The sequence below is a fragment of the Pristiophorus japonicus genome, chromosome 1 (assembly GCF_044704955.1).
Source record: "Pristiophorus japonicus isolate sPriJap1 chromosome 1, sPriJap1.hap1, whole genome shotgun sequence".
NCBI classification, from domain to species: domain Eukaryota; kingdom Metazoa; phylum Chordata; class Chondrichthyes; family Pristiophoridae; genus Pristiophorus; species Pristiophorus japonicus.
Genome location: NC_091977.1, coordinates 98,145,579 through 98,163,981, shown reverse-complemented (window position 1 = coordinate 98,163,981; position 18,403 = coordinate 98,145,579). Strand labels below are relative to the sequence as shown.

General features: G+C 46.4%; 1 protein-coding gene across 1 annotated transcript in view; it reads right to left on the bottom strand.

Moving 5' to 3' along the window:
• Positions 1-18,403, bottom strand: part of shc3 (SHC (Src homology 2 domain containing) transforming protein 3) — a 367,957-nt gene that overhangs the window by 141,714 nt on the left and 207,840 nt on the right. The window contains exon 5 of the mRNA XM_070860095.1: positions 2,746-2,799. Coding sequence (XP_070716196.1) covers positions 2,746-2,799 — 54 coding nt within the window. The remainder of the gene's footprint in view (positions 1-2,745; positions 2,800-18,403) is intronic.

Genomic DNA, 18,403 nt, shown 5'->3' with positions numbered 1-18,403 from the left:
TGGGAGTTTTTTGTCTTAAAAAAATCAGTCCTGTTGGTCTAGCCAAGGTGGGAGGATCTAATTCCTCGCAATCTAGATGAGAGACAGCCAATTCCTCACAACCTAATGGGGAAAACATCCAATTCCTACTGTTAATGTTGTGGGGGAAGATTAAATTCCTGGTTCGGGGCCCAAATTTCCCCAACTCCTTTTTTCGGAGCACTCTCCCGAGATGCAGCGACTTTGTGCGCTGGAAACGGCACCGAGAAACTTACTCACGATTCTGGCCGCCCTGCTGTGTGTCCCAGGTCCTGGCGCTGCGCTCTTCATGGAGTGGGGGGTGGAGCTACAGCCCTGCGCTGAAAACAGTGCCGGCAGCTGCGCGCATGCGCAGTAGAGCGGTCGTGCATGCGCAGTAGCTCATTCCCATGACTGCAATGATGATGCCTGCAGAACGCGTCCCTCCCCTATCCCAGGCCGAATGGCCTGCCACACAGGCCGGCTGCTCAGGGCTACAAGAAACAGGTTGATGCGGATGAGTTTTGATTGGGGCAAGAGAGAGGGGGAGAGGTTGGTCATCTTTGGCTGCAGTCTAGTGGTCTGGACTGAGGATAGCTTGTCGTATAGTGACATCGCTTGCCATGCTGGGCTGGCTTTGCATTCGTTTAGTTGGGTGGCGATTTGCCAAAGATTCTCTGCAGTACCGTGTGTTGCGTTGGACCTCGGTGTCCTTCCACACGTGGCTCTAGCACACTTGCCGACCGCTGAGCGTGTGCCCAAGTCAATCCCCGTACGTCTCGCTCTCTCTCGCTCCGATGTCGCCTGTCCCTCTGGCGCTCTCTCTCTCTCTCTCTGAATCAGGACTCCAGAATGGTATGAGCCGAGCCCAGGCTCCAGCGAATTCATGCACCCACCCACCGTCCGTCCGCCTGTATTAGCCCACCCGAGTTGGTCTTGAGGACAGTGGTGTATGTGTTGTTGTGCTGGAGATGCCTGCCGGCGCCGACAAAATACCTTTCTGCCTACGACCTACGACCCCAGGATCTCGGCCGATCTCCCAATTCCTTTCGGGGCTAAATGGAGTTATCTGCGGTCCCTCACGCGAGGGAGCCGAAGCCCCATGCCTCTGCCAGGTTTCAGGCTGCCGTTTTTAAAGCCCAACCAAAAACCCGAAAAATGGGCAAAAAGGGAAAAAATTCTCACCCGCAAAGGGTTGAAAGTCGGTGGGGCGGCAGTCGCGTTCTCCCTCCCCTATCCCAGGCCAAAGGGACTCCTGCATGGTCAGCCGCTGCCGAGTTTAGTTGAAGGTAGGATTTACTTCAGTTCTTTATTTGTTAATTTAGTTATTTACTTCAGTTCTTTATTTTTTATTGAATGCTTATAACTTTTTGTGCTTTGTTTGGTGCTTGGTGGTGCTTTAAATGTAGTTACTTGCGTCGATTCCTTAACTCTAGGTAAGGTTTTTCTGTGCCGACAGAAGTGGCAACATACGCTGGCCTAAGTTAGTCTGGAGCAACTATTTGCTGGCCAAACACTTAAAACAGGCATAAGTGGCTGGGAACGCCTGCTTTTGAAAAAAAACTGAACTAAAAAAAAACCTAACTAACTCACTTACACTGGCACAAATTAAATGGCCAGAATTGCAACTAAAAAGATACTTCAGAAAAATCAAGTTGCTCCAAAAAAAACGGAGCAACTCCTGGGGAAACGTGGGCCCCTCGTGTGGGCAAAAGAGCCAATTCCCGATTATCTAGTTGGGGATGGCATTCAATTCCTGATTGTAGGGAGATTGCCTAACTGTCAATTTAATGGCAAAGTATGTGTTATTTTTACTGGCAATTTAATGGAGCGGGGGAGATGCATTAATTTTTCTTGTCAGTGTTGATGGGCTGTTTTATTTGATGGCATCTCTGAAACCGACAGTTACTGTGCAGATTAACTTGCATATATATTCTATAGCAATATTGTATGTGTGAGTCCCCTGCAGGTCTGAGGATGGTGGTGGGGGGACTTGTATGTCACTGTATTGCATTTACATCAGATTTTTGACTACAGCTTTGCAAACACCTATATTGTACAGCCTTAAAAAACAATTGCCAACCTCCCCCTCCCCCCCCCCCACTCCTACCCCCCAAAATATGGAATACTCACCCGTAAAGGAAGCTTGTGCCATGCAAAGCATTTAAAAATCAAACTCTGATCAGCACATTATTGAATTTAAAACAAAGTTAGCACAGTACTCAATTACTGCCAATAGTTGTCTCTGTTTGATTTTATTAATATTCTGCCATAGTACTTTTAAAATGTACCACTGACATTTAGCAATCAGTACCAGTTATATCTGTTTTTCTTGTTAATCCTAAACTAAACCTGAGCCAGTCAGACACTTTTAATCAACTGTGGAAACAATACTAAAGCAAAAACCACTAACTTCAGCTATCATAATCTAGTTGATATGGTAAGAGGTGATTATTATTATTTTTTGCCTGCTCTTTTAAAAGAATAAACATTCTTATTGAAGCATTTATCTAAATTAATTTGGCATAAAGCTACGATAGCTGCGTGACATAGTGTGTTTCAATCATTTCAAATGGGAAAGATTTACTTCTGCCAGTCAGGTGCTTACGAAGAAGGAGTCCTATGCCAAAAAAAACATTGAAAGCTTATTGAATAAGAAATAAGGGCTGTCATGCTTATCACTTCTTCTTAACATGATAAGATATAAATCCTGGTTTAGGCTGTCACTGAAATCAAGTAATGCCTTACCGGATCGCCACCAGATGCGAAGGAAATGGACTGCATATGATGATTTGCTATAATCTGTTGGATCAGAACCAAAAACATAAACCATTAATCAGAGGGCTTCTCCCTCGAGAGACCTTATAAACTAGGATAAGATAAATAACGTCAAAATGGTAAAGTTTGTGAATCAGGAGCAGATGGACGCACACACAAAGAGATAGTAATACGACCAAGTAATATCATCAATCATACTGAACGTATCTCTCCCATCACTTCCTAGCATTGCTGTTGTTATTAGAAGAAATAGTAATCTTGAATAGGAAGCTGCTCTCAAGGAGCTGGCAAAAAGCAATTGTGTGCAGTGTTGATTATTAGTATTGTTATTGTTGCATTAGTACCATCTCAACAAAACTCTTCATTACTCTAAGTTCTCTGCAGGTGATTGGAATGTTGCTGTTTTCTCTCTTTTCCTTTCTTATGCATTTACAGCAAAGCACCGTGCCAGCTATGTTCTACACTAATCCGGCGACAAAGTATTAATTGGCAAAAAAAATAGAAATACACTTAAGCATTCGTCCCCGATATAGCAAACATTGTACATGATTCCCTCATTGTACACTAATAAAGAAACCGGTGCATTTTCTATAACGTCCTTTGCTGCTGCATATCCTCTTTGCAACAAACTTCCTTGTATAACATATTAGGGTCAATTTTTCTGGGGCCCACGGAAATAAGCTCTACACATGAGCTGTGCTCTTGAATAGTGTAACACCTGACATCACTTCGCTTTGCCCCGATTTCCTCTCAGGACTAATTTACATGTCATTGGTGTTACTGAGGTAGGTGTTAACAAATTTGTTGGAGTATTTTGAGAATGTAACAAGCAAGGTGGATAAGGGGGAACCAGTAGATGTGGTGTATTTGGATTTCCAGAAGGCATTTGATAAGGTGCCACATAAAAGGTTACTGCACAAGATAAAAGTTCACAGGGTTGGGAGTAATATATTAGCATGGATAGAGGATCGGCTAACTAACAGAAAACAGAGAGTCGGGATAAATGGTTCATTCTCGCGTTGGCAATCGGTAACCAGTGGGGTGCCGCAGGGATCAGTGCTGGATCCTCAACTATTTACAATCTATATTAATGACTTAGATGAAGGGACCGAGTGTCATGTAGCTAAGTTTGTTGATGATACAAAGATGGGTGGGAAAGCAAATTGTGAGGAGGACACAAAAAATCAGCAAAGAGATATAGACAGGCTAAGTGAGTGGGCAAAAAATTGGCAGATGGGGTATAATGTGGGAAAATGTGAGGTTATCCACTTTGGCAAAAAAAATAGAAAAGCAAATTATAATTTAAATGGAGAAAAATTGCAAAGTGCTGCAGTACAGCGGGACCTGGGAGTCCTTGTGCATGAAACACAAAAAGTTAGCATGCAGGTACAGCAAATAATCAGGAAGGCAAATGGAATGTTGGCCTTTATTGCAAAGGGGGATAGAGTATAAAAGCAGAGAAGTCCTGCTACAACTGTACAGGGTATTGATGAGGCCACACCTAGAGTACTGCATGCAGTTTTGGTCTCCGTATTTAAGGAAGGATATACTTGCATTGGAGGCTGTTCAGAGAGAGTTCACTAGGTTGATTCCGGAGATGAGGGGGTTGACTATGAAGATAGGTTGAGTAGGTTGGGCCTATACACATTGGAGTTGGAGTTTAGAAGAATGCGAGGTGATCTTATCGAAATATATAAGATAATGAAGGGGCTCAACAAGGTGGTTGCAGAGAGGATATTTCCACTCATAGGGGAAACATAACTAAGGGACATAGTCTCAGAATAAGGGGCCGCCCATTTAAAACGGAGATGATGAGAAATTTCTTCTCTCAGAGGGTTGTAAATCTATGGAATTCTCTGCGCCAGAGAGCTGTGGAGGCTGGGTCATTGAATACATTTAAGGCAGAGTTAGACAGATTTTTGAGCGATAAGGGAATAAAGGGTTATGGGGAACGAGCAGGGAAGTGGAGCTGAGTCCATGATTAGATCAGCCATGATCTTATTAAATGGCGGAGCAAGCTCGAGGGGCTAGGTGGCCTACTCCTGCTCCTATTTCTTATGTTCTTATGTTCTATTGGATGCAGCAATGAAGGCACAGGAAACTGAAGTGCTGCTGCAGTCTTAAAGGTCTGTAGTTGCTTAAAAGGGCTGATGCATGTTGTGGGCTTGGGAGAGTCAGTAAAGGCAAAAGGGAAGCCTCAGCCTGGGTGAGCATCATAGCAACCCTCATCTTGCAAATATCCTGGAATGTCTTTGAGAATTGATTGTTGTCTGAACATAATTTTTTAAGTGGCACTGCAAAGGAACAAGATTTTGTGACAGCATTAAAAAAATACTCTGCAATCCATCAATATGGTTGCATACGAGCACCCCGCTTTGATGACAAGAGAAATGTTAAGTAGAACAGAGGAGGGATGCCCTGCTTCCCTGCCATGGAAGGAAGGCCATGAAGGCAGAGGCACATAGGGCATGGCAAGAAATGACTGAGGCCATCAACAACAGCAGTATGCCAAAGACATGGGAGCAAGTGTGAACATTTATGTAAACTTCACACTGTTTGTGATCCCTGAGGCAGCTACTTAGAGTTTTCTATCACTCTATGCAATGAAGTACAACAACAACTTGCATTTATATAGCAGCTTTAATGTAGAAGAAAAGTCCCAAGGCATTTACCGCAGGAGAAGGGTCCACAGCCAGATAGGAAATGGAAGACCAGCAGGAAGAGTAGTGCAAGGAAGGTAGTGCAGGGGTCCCCTGTGGTCATCCCCCTGCAAAACAGATACACCGCTTTGAGTGCTGTTGGGGGGGATGACTCATCAGGGGAGGGCAGTAGCAGCCAAGTTCATGGCACTGTGGCTGGCTCTGTTGCACAGAAGGGCAGGAAAAAGAGTGGGAGAGCGATAGTGATAGGGGATTCAATGGTGAGGGGAATAGATAGGCGTTTCTGCGGCCGCAACCGAGACTCCAGGATGGTATGTTGCCTCCCTGGTGCAAGGGTCAAGGATGTCTCGGAGCGGGTGCAGGACATTCTGAAAAGGGAGGGAGAACAGCCAGTTGTCGTGGTGCACATTGGTACCAACGACATAGGTAAAAAAAGGGATGAGGTCCTACGAAACGAATTTAAGGAGCTAGGAGCTAAATTAAAAAGTAGGACCTCAAAAGTAGTAATCTCGGGATTGCTACCAGTGCCACGTGCAGGTCAGAGTAGGAATCGCAGGATAGCACAGATGAATACGTGGCTTGAGCAGTGGTGCAGCAGGGAGGGATTCAAATTCCTGGGGCATTGGAACCGGTTCTGGGGGAGGTGGGACCAGTACAAACCGGACGGTCTGCACCTGGGCAGGACCGGAACCAATGTCCTAGTGCTGTTGGGGAGGAGTTAAACTAATATGGCAGGGGAATGGGAACCAATGCAGGGAGACAGAGGGAGACAAAATGGAGGCAAAAACAAAAGACAGAAAGGAGATGAGGAAAAGTGGAGAGCAGAGAAACCCAAGGCAAAGAACAAAAAGCGCCACTGTACAGCAAAATTCTAAAAGGACAAAGGGTGTTAAAAAAACAAGCCTGAAGGCTTTGTGTCTTAATGCAAGGAGTATCCGCAATAAGGTGGATGAATTAACTGTGCAAATAGATGTTAACAAATATGATGTGATTGGGATTACGGAGACGTGGCTCCAGGATGATCAGGGCTGGGAACTCAACATCCAGGGGTATTCAACATTCAGGAAGGATAGAATAAAAGGAAAAGGAGATGGGGTAGCATTTCTGGTTAAAGAGGAGATTAATGCAATAGTTAGGAAGGACATTAGCTTGGATGATGTGGAATCTATATGGGTAGAGCTGCAGAACACCAAAGGGCAAAAAACGTTAGTGGGAGTTGTGTACAGACCTCCAAACAGTAGTAGTGATGTTGGGGAGGGTATCAAACAGGAAATTAGGGGTGCATGCAATAAAGGTGCAGCAGTTATAATGGGTGACTTTAATATGCACATAGATTGGGCGAGCCAAACTGGAAGCAATACGGTGGAGGAGGATTTCCTGGAGTGCATAAGGGATGGTTTTCTAGACCAATATGTCGAGGAACCAACTAGGGGGGAGGTCATCTTAGACTGGGTGTTGTGTAATGAGAGAGGATTAATTAGCAATCTCATTGTGCGAGGCCCCTTGGGGAAGAGTGACCATAATATGGTGGAATTCTGCATTAGGATGGAGAATGAAACAGTTAATTCAGAGACCATGGTCCAGAACTTAAAGAAGGGTAACTTTGAAGGTATGAGGCGTGAATTGGCTAGGATAGATTGGCGAATGATACTTAAGGGGTTGACTGTGGATGGGCAATGGCAGACATTTAGAGACCGCATGGATGAACTACAACAATTGTACATTCCTGTCTGGCGTAAAAATAAAAAAGGGAAGGTGGCTCAACCGTGGCTATCAAGGGAAATCAGGGATAGTATTAAAGCCAAGGAAGTGGCATACAAATTGGCCAGAAATAGCAGCGAACCCGGGGACTGGGAGAAATTTAGAACTCAGCAGAGGAGGACAAAGGGTTTGATTAGGGCAGGGAAAATGGAGTACGAGAAGAAGCTTGCAGGGAACATTAAAGCGGATTGCAAAAGTTTCTATAGGTATGTAAAGAGAAAAAGGTTAGTAAAGACAAACGTAGGTCCCCTGCAGTCAGAATCAGGGGCAGTGATAACGGGGAACAAAGAAATGGCAGACCAATTGAACAAGTACTTTCGTTCGGTATTCACTAAGGAGGACACCAACAACCTTCCGGATATAAAAGGGGTCAGAGCGTCTAGTAAGGAGGAGGAACTGAGGGAAATCTTTATTAGTCGGGAAATTGTGTTGGGCAAATTGATGGGATTGAAGGCCGATAAATCCCCAGGGCCTGATGGACTGCATCCCAGAGTACTTAAGGAGGTGGCCTTGGAAATAGCGGATGCATTGACAGTCATTTTCCAACATTCCATTGACTCTGGATCAGTTCCTATCGAGTGGAGGGTAGCCAATGTAACCCCACTTTTTAAAAAAGGAGGGGGAGAGAAAACAGGGAATTATAGATCGGTCAGCCTGACCTCAATAGTGGGTAAAATGATGGAATCAATTATTAAGGATGTCATAGCAGTGCATTTGGAAAATGGTGACATGATAGGTCCAAGTCAGCATGGATTTGTGAAAGAGAAATCATGCTTGACAAATCTTCTGGAATTTTTTGAGAATGTTTCCAGTAAAGTGGACAAGGGAGAACCAGTTGATGTGGTATATTTGGACTTTCAGAAGGCTTTCGACAAGGTCCCACACAAGAGATTAATGTGCAAAGTTGAAGCACATGGGATTGGGGGTAGTGTGCTGACGTGGATTGAGAACTGGTTGGCAGACAGGAAGCAAAGAGTAGGAGTAAATGGGTACTTTTCAGAATGGCAGGCAGTGACTAGTGGGGTACCGCAAGGTTCTGTGCTGGGGCCCCAGCTGTTTACATTGTACATTAATGATTTCGACGAGGGGATTAAATGTATCTCCAAATTTGCGGATGACACTAAGTTGGGTGGCAGTGTGAGCTGCGAGGAGGATGCTATGAGGCTGCAGAGTGACTTGGATAGGTTAGGTGAGTGGGCAAATGCATGGCAGATGAAGTATAATGTGGATAAATGTGAGGTTATCCACTTTGGTGGTAAAAACAGAGAGACAGACTATTATCTGAATGGTGACAGATTAGGAAAAGGGGAGGTGCAACGAGACCTGGGTGTCATGGTACATCAGTCATTGAAGGTTGGCATGCAGGTACAGCAGGTGGTTAAGAAAGCAAATGGCATGTTGGCCTTCATAGCGAGGGGATTTGAGTACAGGGGCAGGGAGGTGTTGCTACAGTTGTACAGGGCCTTGGTGAGGCCACACCTGGAGTATTGTGTACAGTTTTGGTCTCCTAACTTGAGGAAGGACATTCTTGCTATTGAGGGAGTGCAGCGAAGATTCACCAGACTGATTCCCGGGATGGTGGGACTGACCTATCAAGAAAGACTGGATCAACTGGGCTTGTATTCACTGGAGTTCAGAAGAATGAGAGGGGACCTCCTAGAAACGTTTAAAATTCTGATGGGTTTAGACAGGTTCGATGCAGGAAGAATGTTCCCAATGTTGGGGAAGTCCAGAACCAGGGGTCACAGTCTAAGGATAAGGGGTAAGCTATTTAGGACCGAGATGAGGAGAAACTTCTTCACCCAGAGAGTGGTGAATCTGTGGAATTCTCTACCACAGAAAGTAGTTGAGGCCAATTCACTAAATATATTCAAAAGGGAGTTAGATGAAGTCCTTACTACTCGGGGGATCAAGGGGTATGGCGAGAAAGCAGGAAGGGGGTACTGAAGTTGCATGTTCAGCCATGAACTCATTGAATGGCGGTGCAGGCTAGAAGGGCTGAATGGCCTACTCCTGCACCTATTTTCTATGTTTCTATGTTTCTATGTTAATGAACTAGATAAGATAGCATCTCATAAGGAGCAGATTCAATCGTAACTTTCAAAAGGGAATTGGATATATAATGGAAATGGGAAAATTTACAGGACTATGGGGAAAGAGTAGGGGAGTGGGACTAACTGGATAGCTCTTTCAAGGAGCCAGCATATACACGATCGGCTGAATAACCGCCTTCTGTGCTGTATCAATTCTATGATAAAACTTAATTTTGTAGGTCCTAATGGTGCAGTACATTGTAGCAGTGTTATGGGCCCAATTTTCCCCAATCCCTTTTTTTGGCGTACTTACCTTAAATGCATCAACTTCGCGCGCTGGAAATGGCGGCGAAAAAATGTGGCCCCATCCTGTCCACTCTGCCGAGTCTCCGGTGTCCCAGCGTGGTGTAGATAGTGATGTGGGGGGCGGAGCAACAGCCCAGCGCAGAAAGCACTGTCGGCAGCTGCGCACATGTGCAGTGAGGTCTGCACGCATGCTCCTCGCCCTCCCAGCATGTCCTGCGGGCTGTGAGCAGGACCCGATGCTCGCAGCCCCTATCCCCGGCCGAAGGGATGCACCGATGTTCACCGCAACCTATCCCCAGCCGAGTGGCCTCCCGCACCGGCTGGCTGGCCCGCTGACTTCCCGGGCTGAGGTAGGACTTCAGTTTTATTTTTTATTTATTGATGGTTGTGCTTTGTTTAGTAAGGAGAATTTTGTTTGCGGGGCGGGGCGGGGGGTGGTGGTGGGGAGGAGGAGAGGTTTGGGAGGGGGGGGAAAAGAGTGTTTTGATGTGGGGGGGGGGGTGGAACTTAAAAAAAAACTTTGATTCTGGCATAAGGGTAGGACTTCTATTTTTTATTTGTTATTGATTGATTGCTTATTACTTTTTGTGGTTTGTTTAGTGCTTTGTAAGTCTTGGTGCAGGTCCTCTCAGCGTCCTTGTATTTTTTATTTGTTATTGAATGCTTATTTTTGTGTTTTGTTTAGTGCTTTGTAAGTCTTGGTGATTTAAATGTACAAACCTGCGCTGAATTCTTAACTGCCCGCAATGTTTTTCAGAGCTGGCCACATACGCTGACCGAAGTTGATTTGGAGTAAGTTTTAGCTGGCCAAAGTGGCATAAATGGCCAAAACTAGCATAAGTGTCTGGGAACGCCCTCTTTTGAAAAAAAAATTGAACTTAAAAAAAATCGTAACTAACTGATTTACTTTGGAGCAAATTTTGGGGGAAAATGGCATTTTTTAACTTATGCCAGAAAAAAAAACTTACTCCAAAAAAATTGATGCAAGTCATGGCCAAAATTGGGCCCCTATGTCTCTCCAGGAGAAGGTGGCAAGTAGGTAGGCCAATTTAAGAAGTCTCAGCAGTTGAGGAAAGGGCAATAGAGTTCCAGCAATGTAACTTGGAAATGATGGTAGGAGACAATGAAACAGGTGGGCATGTCTTCAGCGAAGGTTTGTTGTTCTCTTTCTTTCCTTCCCTCTATGGCCCGGCTTTTACGATCAGTGGCGAAGGAACGGTGTTCGTCGTTCAGTACGCTGACAGCTGCCCACAAAGTTTTCATGGACTTTTGAACGGAGACTTACTCTCATCGGCCATCTGATCCAGTGCGGTGCCCTCAACAGGGGCTCTGTGGTGTGTATGAGTAGGGCAAGAAACAGCGAGGCTCTTCAACTAATCAGATTGGAGAATCCTCACTAAGACATGCAGTAAGTACCCCCAACTTCAATGCCGAGTCTATCTGCAAGGCCCTGTTACAGTGCAACCTTTGGAGGAGCAGTATAACTTGGGCCACATCTTCCAGATTGCCGCGTTTATCTGCACATGTGTGGTCTCCAGAAGTTGCTGTCCAATTTATTCCATAATAACGGTGAGCACTAACAGCCTCACTGTTATTATTAATGCAAAATCTGGACCTAGAAGATGCTAACTTTCAGGACTTCTTTGTGCTGATGCAAGTGATGATGAAGCCCATAAATACATTAATGTATTAATGTCCTTCATATTTGTCCCTCTTTGTGTCTTCACAGGACAATCAAAGGCCAGACCCTCCACAGAACCTGCAAGCAGCAGCTCATCACGTACCTAGGACTTGGCATACAGCAGCTCAGTTGAATTCACTCGGAGGAATATACATAGAGTATGACGGTGGAACTGAGTTGGTTTCATTAAGCACTGGAGAACAGTAAAAGAGCAGAAGGAAGAAGAGGAGGCCCTTTGGCAAAAGAGGAGTGTCACCTCCAGTTGCTGGACAGACACTGGAACCATATCTCTGTGGTCCTGCATTTATCAGAAGAGTATTTGCACAACATGTTAGATTGTTGCAGTCATTGGGTGATGTGCCTATAAGCATCTGCATTATGGCGACAGTGTGAAGGACTCAACATTCCAGCTGTGTGAGATGGGGATGCAGGTTTTCAAAGCTTCCTTGGAGTGAATGGCAGCTCCAGCGCCATTTGCAGCACAACCCCTCATAGATAAGGCCTTGTTGCCATCCTTGAGTTCTCTCATGAAAGCTCAGGCTACTGTAATACTGGCCTTGGCTACATTTTGGCAGGTTCTATGAACATGGCCATAAAAGAGGTAGCTCAAGCAAATGAAAAATAGTGACCACCATGCACCCTGCCAATCCTGTAATGGGTCTCACAACCTCAGGTTTACATTCGGTGAGGCCAGACGAAGGGAAGGTTGGAACAGAATGTGGATGGCTCCAGATGGCTTCACTTCTACTGCTATAATTCTTTCCAGCTTAATTACACAGGGGCATAAAAGTAGGCAGTGCCAGGCTGTCCATGCAGATCTACCTATGGATCTTTCTGCTTTTTCACGCAATGGTGAAATGGATTAGCGAAGGATAAAAGCATTATGTCAGCTGTCTGGGAATCTGCCATTCACTGCATTACTTTGTGCCAGTGATCACACTCTGTCTGCACATCTAACAGTGCTCTTTACAATTCATGTAAAGGCACCTCGATCTGTTAGAGCTGGTAGAACACATGGGTATCATCAATTACACCATGCAACCTGGGCAAACCAGTGAGATGGTAAAAACTGAGCAAATGAGCTTGCTGCTCTCTGGAAAACAATGTAGTAATTTTCCCTGGCAAACAGATCGTCAGTGACCCAGAGGATGCATCTCTGAACTGCCAACAGGCTGATGCTAGTAATGTCACCTGTGGCCCCCAGAAATCTTCCGGTGGCAAAAGCGGTGAATTAGAATTAGAAAAGGGAATTAGACAGTTGCTTGGATATTAAAGGATAAGGAGAGTGCAGGAGAGTGCGACTAGGTGACTTAAGTGGAGTAAAACACTGGCATAGACTTGATCTGCTAAATGGCTTGTTCCTGTATTGTAATATTCTATGATACCATTGGACAGATTTTCCTGCACCTGGGTGTAGTTGATTTATTGAGTGCAGTTCAAAGATTAAAACCAGGCAAGAAAGATCACACATCTGTAAAGGGGCCCTCCTATTCTTTCTGTCTATTCATTTAAATGTCCTCAAAATTAGGCTTGCCTCCTTACAGGCATGTATCCGCCCTGCCCAAATTTGCTTTATGGGCCCAGGTGATCCAAAATACCCAGACACAGGAACACACAAATACCCTGCCTTCCCCCACTGCCACCATCCCTCCCCCCAATATCTAGCAAACCTGGACACCCTTTTTATCATTACTACTGAGTGCAAGTGAGGCCAAAATGCCAGAAGTTGGGGTGGATGGCATCATTAAGTCATTACCACCAAAAATAGTCATGTGCTTCTGATGTGCACATCCTAGGAAATAAAATTGGAAATCTGGTATAACTCCACAGGAAATCGGCCACTTTAAATGTTGGCACCAAAAACACACCTTGACCTCAAAATTTGGCAATGCAGCATCCATTTATCAGGTGCTAAATGGTTTCCTAAGCCTACAATATGGTGAGCAGGAAGCACATGCCCATTGCAAGCTGGAAGTGCACTACCCACTATATTGGTATAGGCAACAACAAAAAAATAGGCATCCAGGACTTATGTCTGAAACAGGCATTTGGACCTTTGCGTATTCAAGTAAATAGTCTAATGCCTGTTTGAGGCCCACTTTGTTGGGTTGCCCGAAACACAGCCAGTGCCAGGCCAACCATGTTCAGGAAAACCAGGTCTACTTGCAGCCTAACATAAGGTCCTTAAAGGAACCATTGCAGGCCTCAACCAACAAGGTAATTGTTTAAAATATACTTACCTGAATATCCAGCTGAGAGGAGCATGAGTGGGGAACTATTTCCTGCATGCTCATTTCTGGTTGCATTCGAATTTCTAGGCCCTTGCTTTTAAGCTGCGACTGCAAGCCTTTAAATCCTGCAACAGCACCAAATCTTTTCTACTCCACCCCAGCATTCTTCACACTGAGAGCTTACTGACATTACAGAAATTAGGCTAACTGCAGAAGTTTTGATGGGAGCTGTCCTCTCTAGTCAGACAGGTGCAAAACCGGCTAACCCTGCCTCCCACCCAATATTTATAAGAACCTGAAAATCAGTACCAGTGGATCTGAAATATTGTAAAATACCATTTTCTTTTTGAACTCATTCAAATCAAATAATTTTAATCCAATGCAATAGCCTAGAAATAAAGGGAAATATTAATCTTGAGAAAGATCCTTCCTAGCAGGAAATCAAGCATTGATTCTTGGACCCATAGGCAATTACAGGGCAGAAAAATTGAAGTCAATTAGTCTGCTGCAATTAGTGTCATGGGTTTTAGAGCAATGTAAGTTGAATGAAAGTGAAAAAGAATGGTTTAACATGATTTATTTCATCACATTTAATTCACGAGAACATGCACAGCCTTTGTGTCAGCTGTGCCTCAGTAGGTCGCACACTGGCCACTGAGTCAGAAGGTTGTGGGTTCAAATCCCACTCCAGGGACATGACCACATAAATCCAGTGCAGTGTCGGAGGTGCCGGATGAGATGATAAACCGAGGCCCCATCTGCCCTCTTAGGTGGATGTAAAAGATCCCATGACACTATTTTGAAGAGCAGGGGAGTTATCCTCGGTGTCCTGGCCAATATTTATCCCTCAATCAATGTAACAAAAAACAATTTATCTGGTCATTATCACATTGCTGTTTGTGGGACTGGCTGTGTGCAAATTTGCGGCTGCATTTCCCACATTACAACAATGACTACACTCCAAAAGTTCTTCATTGACTGTAAAGTGCTTTGAGACGTCCAGTGGTCGTGAAATAACTTGTATTTATATAGCGCCTTTAACATAGTAAAACGTCCCAAGGCGAGTCACAGAAATGTTTTAAGACAAAACAAATAAATTTGACACCGAACAGCATAAGAAGAAATTACAGCAGATGACCAAAAGCTTGGTTAAAGAGGTAGGTTTTAAAGAGCGTCTTAAAGGAGGAAAGAGATGTAGAGAGACGGAGAGGTTTAGGGAGGGAGTTCCAGAGCTTGTGGCCTAGGCAGCTGAAGGCACACCCACCAATGTTTGAGCAGTTTTAATCAAAGAGGGCAGAATTTGAGGAGCGCAAACATCTCGGAGGATTGTGAGGCTGAAGGAGATTACAGAGATAGGGAGGGGCAAGGCCATGGAGAGATTTGTAAACAAGGATGAGAATTTTGAAATCGAGGCATTGATTAATCGGGAGTCAATGAAGGTTGGCGAGCACAGGGGTGATGGGTGAGCGGGACTTGGTGCAAGTTAGGACATGGGCTGCTGAGTTTTGGATGACCTCAAGTTTACGTAGGTTAGAATGTGGGAAGCCAGCCAGGAGTGCATTGGAGTAGTCAAGTCTAGAGATGACAAAGGCATGAATGAGGGTTTCAGCAGCAGATCAGCTGAGGCAGGGGCGGAGGCAGGCAATGTTATAGAGGTGGAAATAGGTGGTTTTGTGCCACAGATATGTGGCCGGAAACTCATTTCAGGGTCAAATATGACACCTGGGTTGTGAACAGTCTGGTTCAGCCTCAGACAGATGGTAGGGAGAGGGATGGAGTCGGTGGCTAGGGAACGCAGTTTGTGGCGGGGACCAAAGACAATGGCTTCGGTTTGCCCAATATTTAATTGGAGAAAATTTCTGCTCATCCAGCACTGGATATTGGACAAGCAGTCTGACAATTTAGAGACCATGGGGTAAAAATTGCCCCCCCTGCCCGAAACGGGGCACACGCATGGCATTTGAATGTTTTTTACCGCAGCTGTGGTTCAGGTCGCTTCTTGAGCGACATTCCACGCTTTGTTGTTTTTTTCCCTTGGATCCAGAAATCGCTCCTAATGGGAACGGTGACAACACCTGAGGGGCAGAATCATGGCATTGCATCACCACAGCTCTTCCCTTCACTTAATCGCGATTTTAAAACTTCGGCCCTCTGGCCACCAGGGAGGGTTTCAGCCGGGCCAGCCACCTGGCACCCAAGAGGGGGTGCCAGGTTGCCTGTTGGCGGCCCGGCTGAACCTGGGGACATTTTTGTACAAAGAAAAACATGGCGGCAGTGGCAATGCATCCTCCCCTTTAAGGAAAGCCACACTGCCGTTGCAGAAGGCCACAGCCTCACTGGACCACCGGGGAAAAAACAGGTTTTGGCACCGCCGGGCGGGCAGAAGATTTTCAAAGGGGAATGTCACCGTTGGGGGTTAGAGCGGTGGTGCACACTGTGATGACGCACTGGATAAGCAGCATCGGAGCGGTGGGGGGCCACCGCCGGGAAACCTCGGGAGGGCAACTGGATTATCAGCGGCCATTCCATAAAAAGTCAGCAGCCACTCCACTCCGTAGCGTGGTCGCCGATTTGTGGTGGTAACAAGCCTTAAGGAGAGGGGTAATTTTGGCCCCCATAGGGGGGTCGAGAGAAGTGGTGGTGATGTAGAACTGGGTATCATTAGCGTACACGTGGAAACTGATGCCATGTTTTCGGATGGTGTCGCCAAGGAGCAGCATATAGATGAGAAATAGCAGGAGTCCAAGGACAAATCCTTGGGGACACCAGAGGTAATGATGCAGGAGTGGGAAGAGAAGCCATTGCAGGTGATTTTCTGACTACGATTAGATAGATAAGAATGGAACCAGGCAAGTGCAGTCCCAGCCAGTTGGACTGTTGTGGAGAGGCGTTGGAGGAGGATGGAGTGGCCAACCGTGTCAAAGGCTGCAAATAGATTGAGAAGGATGAGGAGGAAGAGTTTACCTTTGTCACAGTCACAAAGGATGTCATTTGTGACTTTGATGAGAGCCGTTTCAGTACTGTGGCAGGCGCGGAAACCAGATTGAACAGATTCAAATATGAAGTTTCGGGAAAGGTGGGCACAGATTTGGGAGGCGACAACACGTTCAATTACTTTGGGGAGGAAAGGAAGCTTGGAGATGGGGCGGTAGCTTGCAAGCACAGTGGGATCAAGGTTGTTTTTTTGAGGAATGAGATGCTGACGGCAAATTTGAAGGAGAGGGGGACAGTACATGTGGAGAGAGAACTGTTAACAATGTCAGCTAACATGGGAGATAGAAAAGTAAGTTGGGTGGTCAGCAGTTTAGTGGGATTAGGGTCAAGGGAGCAGGAAATGGGTCTCGTATAAATGTAAGTCTTACTTTTCTTTTTTTGACTGCCAAGAATTCGGCATTTTTTTCCCAGAGAACAGAGACTTCACTATACTAATGTTGCTTACTTCCACATGTCATTAGGCTGGCGGTGCTGACGAATTAACAATTTGTTGATCATGAGACTCATCTACAAGAAGATCGAACTTTCCATGGATAGATACAATAACATTGGTTTGTGATTCAGCATTTCCTAGACAATGTAACCTCACAGCAACATTCACAAGAATATCTTTCATGTGGTCTTTATTTACTCTCTTCTGCTACTGTGCAGAAAATGGCCCCAATATTTACTGGGAACTGGGGAGGGTGAGGGCCGAGAATGGCCAAAGAATCCAGCCAGACAGGGTGTGCAGAGTCCTGTCCATCTGAATGGTAGGGCCTCATTTGCATCTTGTAGCTCCATCCCCTGCCTGGCAGCCAACCCAAAAGGCAGCAGGGGACCTTTGGGGATGATCGGCAATCAGGAGGGGCTGGTGGAGGTCGCCAATTGGGAGGGTGAGAGGTAGATCGAAAAATCCAGAGCACTGGGGTGAGATCGCCAATGGGAGGGGGAGGTCAGCAATGGGGAGAGAGGAGTCAGCAATGGGGAGGGGGAGGTCAGCAATGGGGAGGGGGGAGATCGGCAATGGGGAGGGGGCGATCGACAATGGGGAGGGGGGAGATTGGCAATGGGGAGGGGGAGGTCAGCAATGGGGAGGGGGGAGATCGGCAATGGGGAGGGGGAGTGGGGAGGGGGAGGTCAGCAATGGGGAGGGGGGAGATCGGCAATGGGGAGGGGGAGATCGGCAATGGGGAGGGGGGAGATTGGCAATGGGGAGGGGGGAGGTCAGCAATGGGGAGAGGGAGATCGGCAATGGGGAGGGGGGAGATTGGCAATGGGGAGGGGGAGGTCGGCAATGGGGAGGGGGAGGTCGGCAATGGGGAGGGGGAGATCGGCAATGGGGAGGGGGAGATCAGCAATGGGGAGGGGGGGAGATCGGCAATGGGGAGGGGGGGAGATCGGCAATGGGGAGAGGAGGCGGTCAGCAATGGGGAGGGGGGAGGTCAGCAATGGGGAGAGAGGGAGGTCAGCAATGGGGAGGGGGAGGTCAGCAATGGGGAGGGGGAGGTCAGCAATGGGGAGGGGGGGAGGTCAGAGGGGGAGGTCAGCAATGGGGAGGGAGGAGGTCAGAGGGGGAGGTCAGCAATGGGGAGGGGGGAGGTCAGAGGGGGAGATCGGTAATGGGGAGGGGGGAGATTGGCAATGGGGAGGGTTGTGGGGGAGACTCACTTTCAAAAGGCCTGAGGTATGTGGAGGCTGGAGATTGGGACCCGGGTAGGCCGAAGGTTTCCTTGAGGGACCAGGGGAGTGGGGGACGGGGGAGGCGAGGCACTGAAAGATGGGGGGGACTCACTTTACAGCCTTCTGGACTCAACATCGAGTTCAACAATTTCAGACCTTAACCTCTGCCCACATTTTTCTCTTATGTAGTTTTTCTCTCTCTGTTTCCCATAGCAGCTGATAATTATTCCGCCATTCACACCCGATCTAAACTAATCTTTTTCTAACTTCTGCCATTACCATCTCCAGTTGGCCCATCAT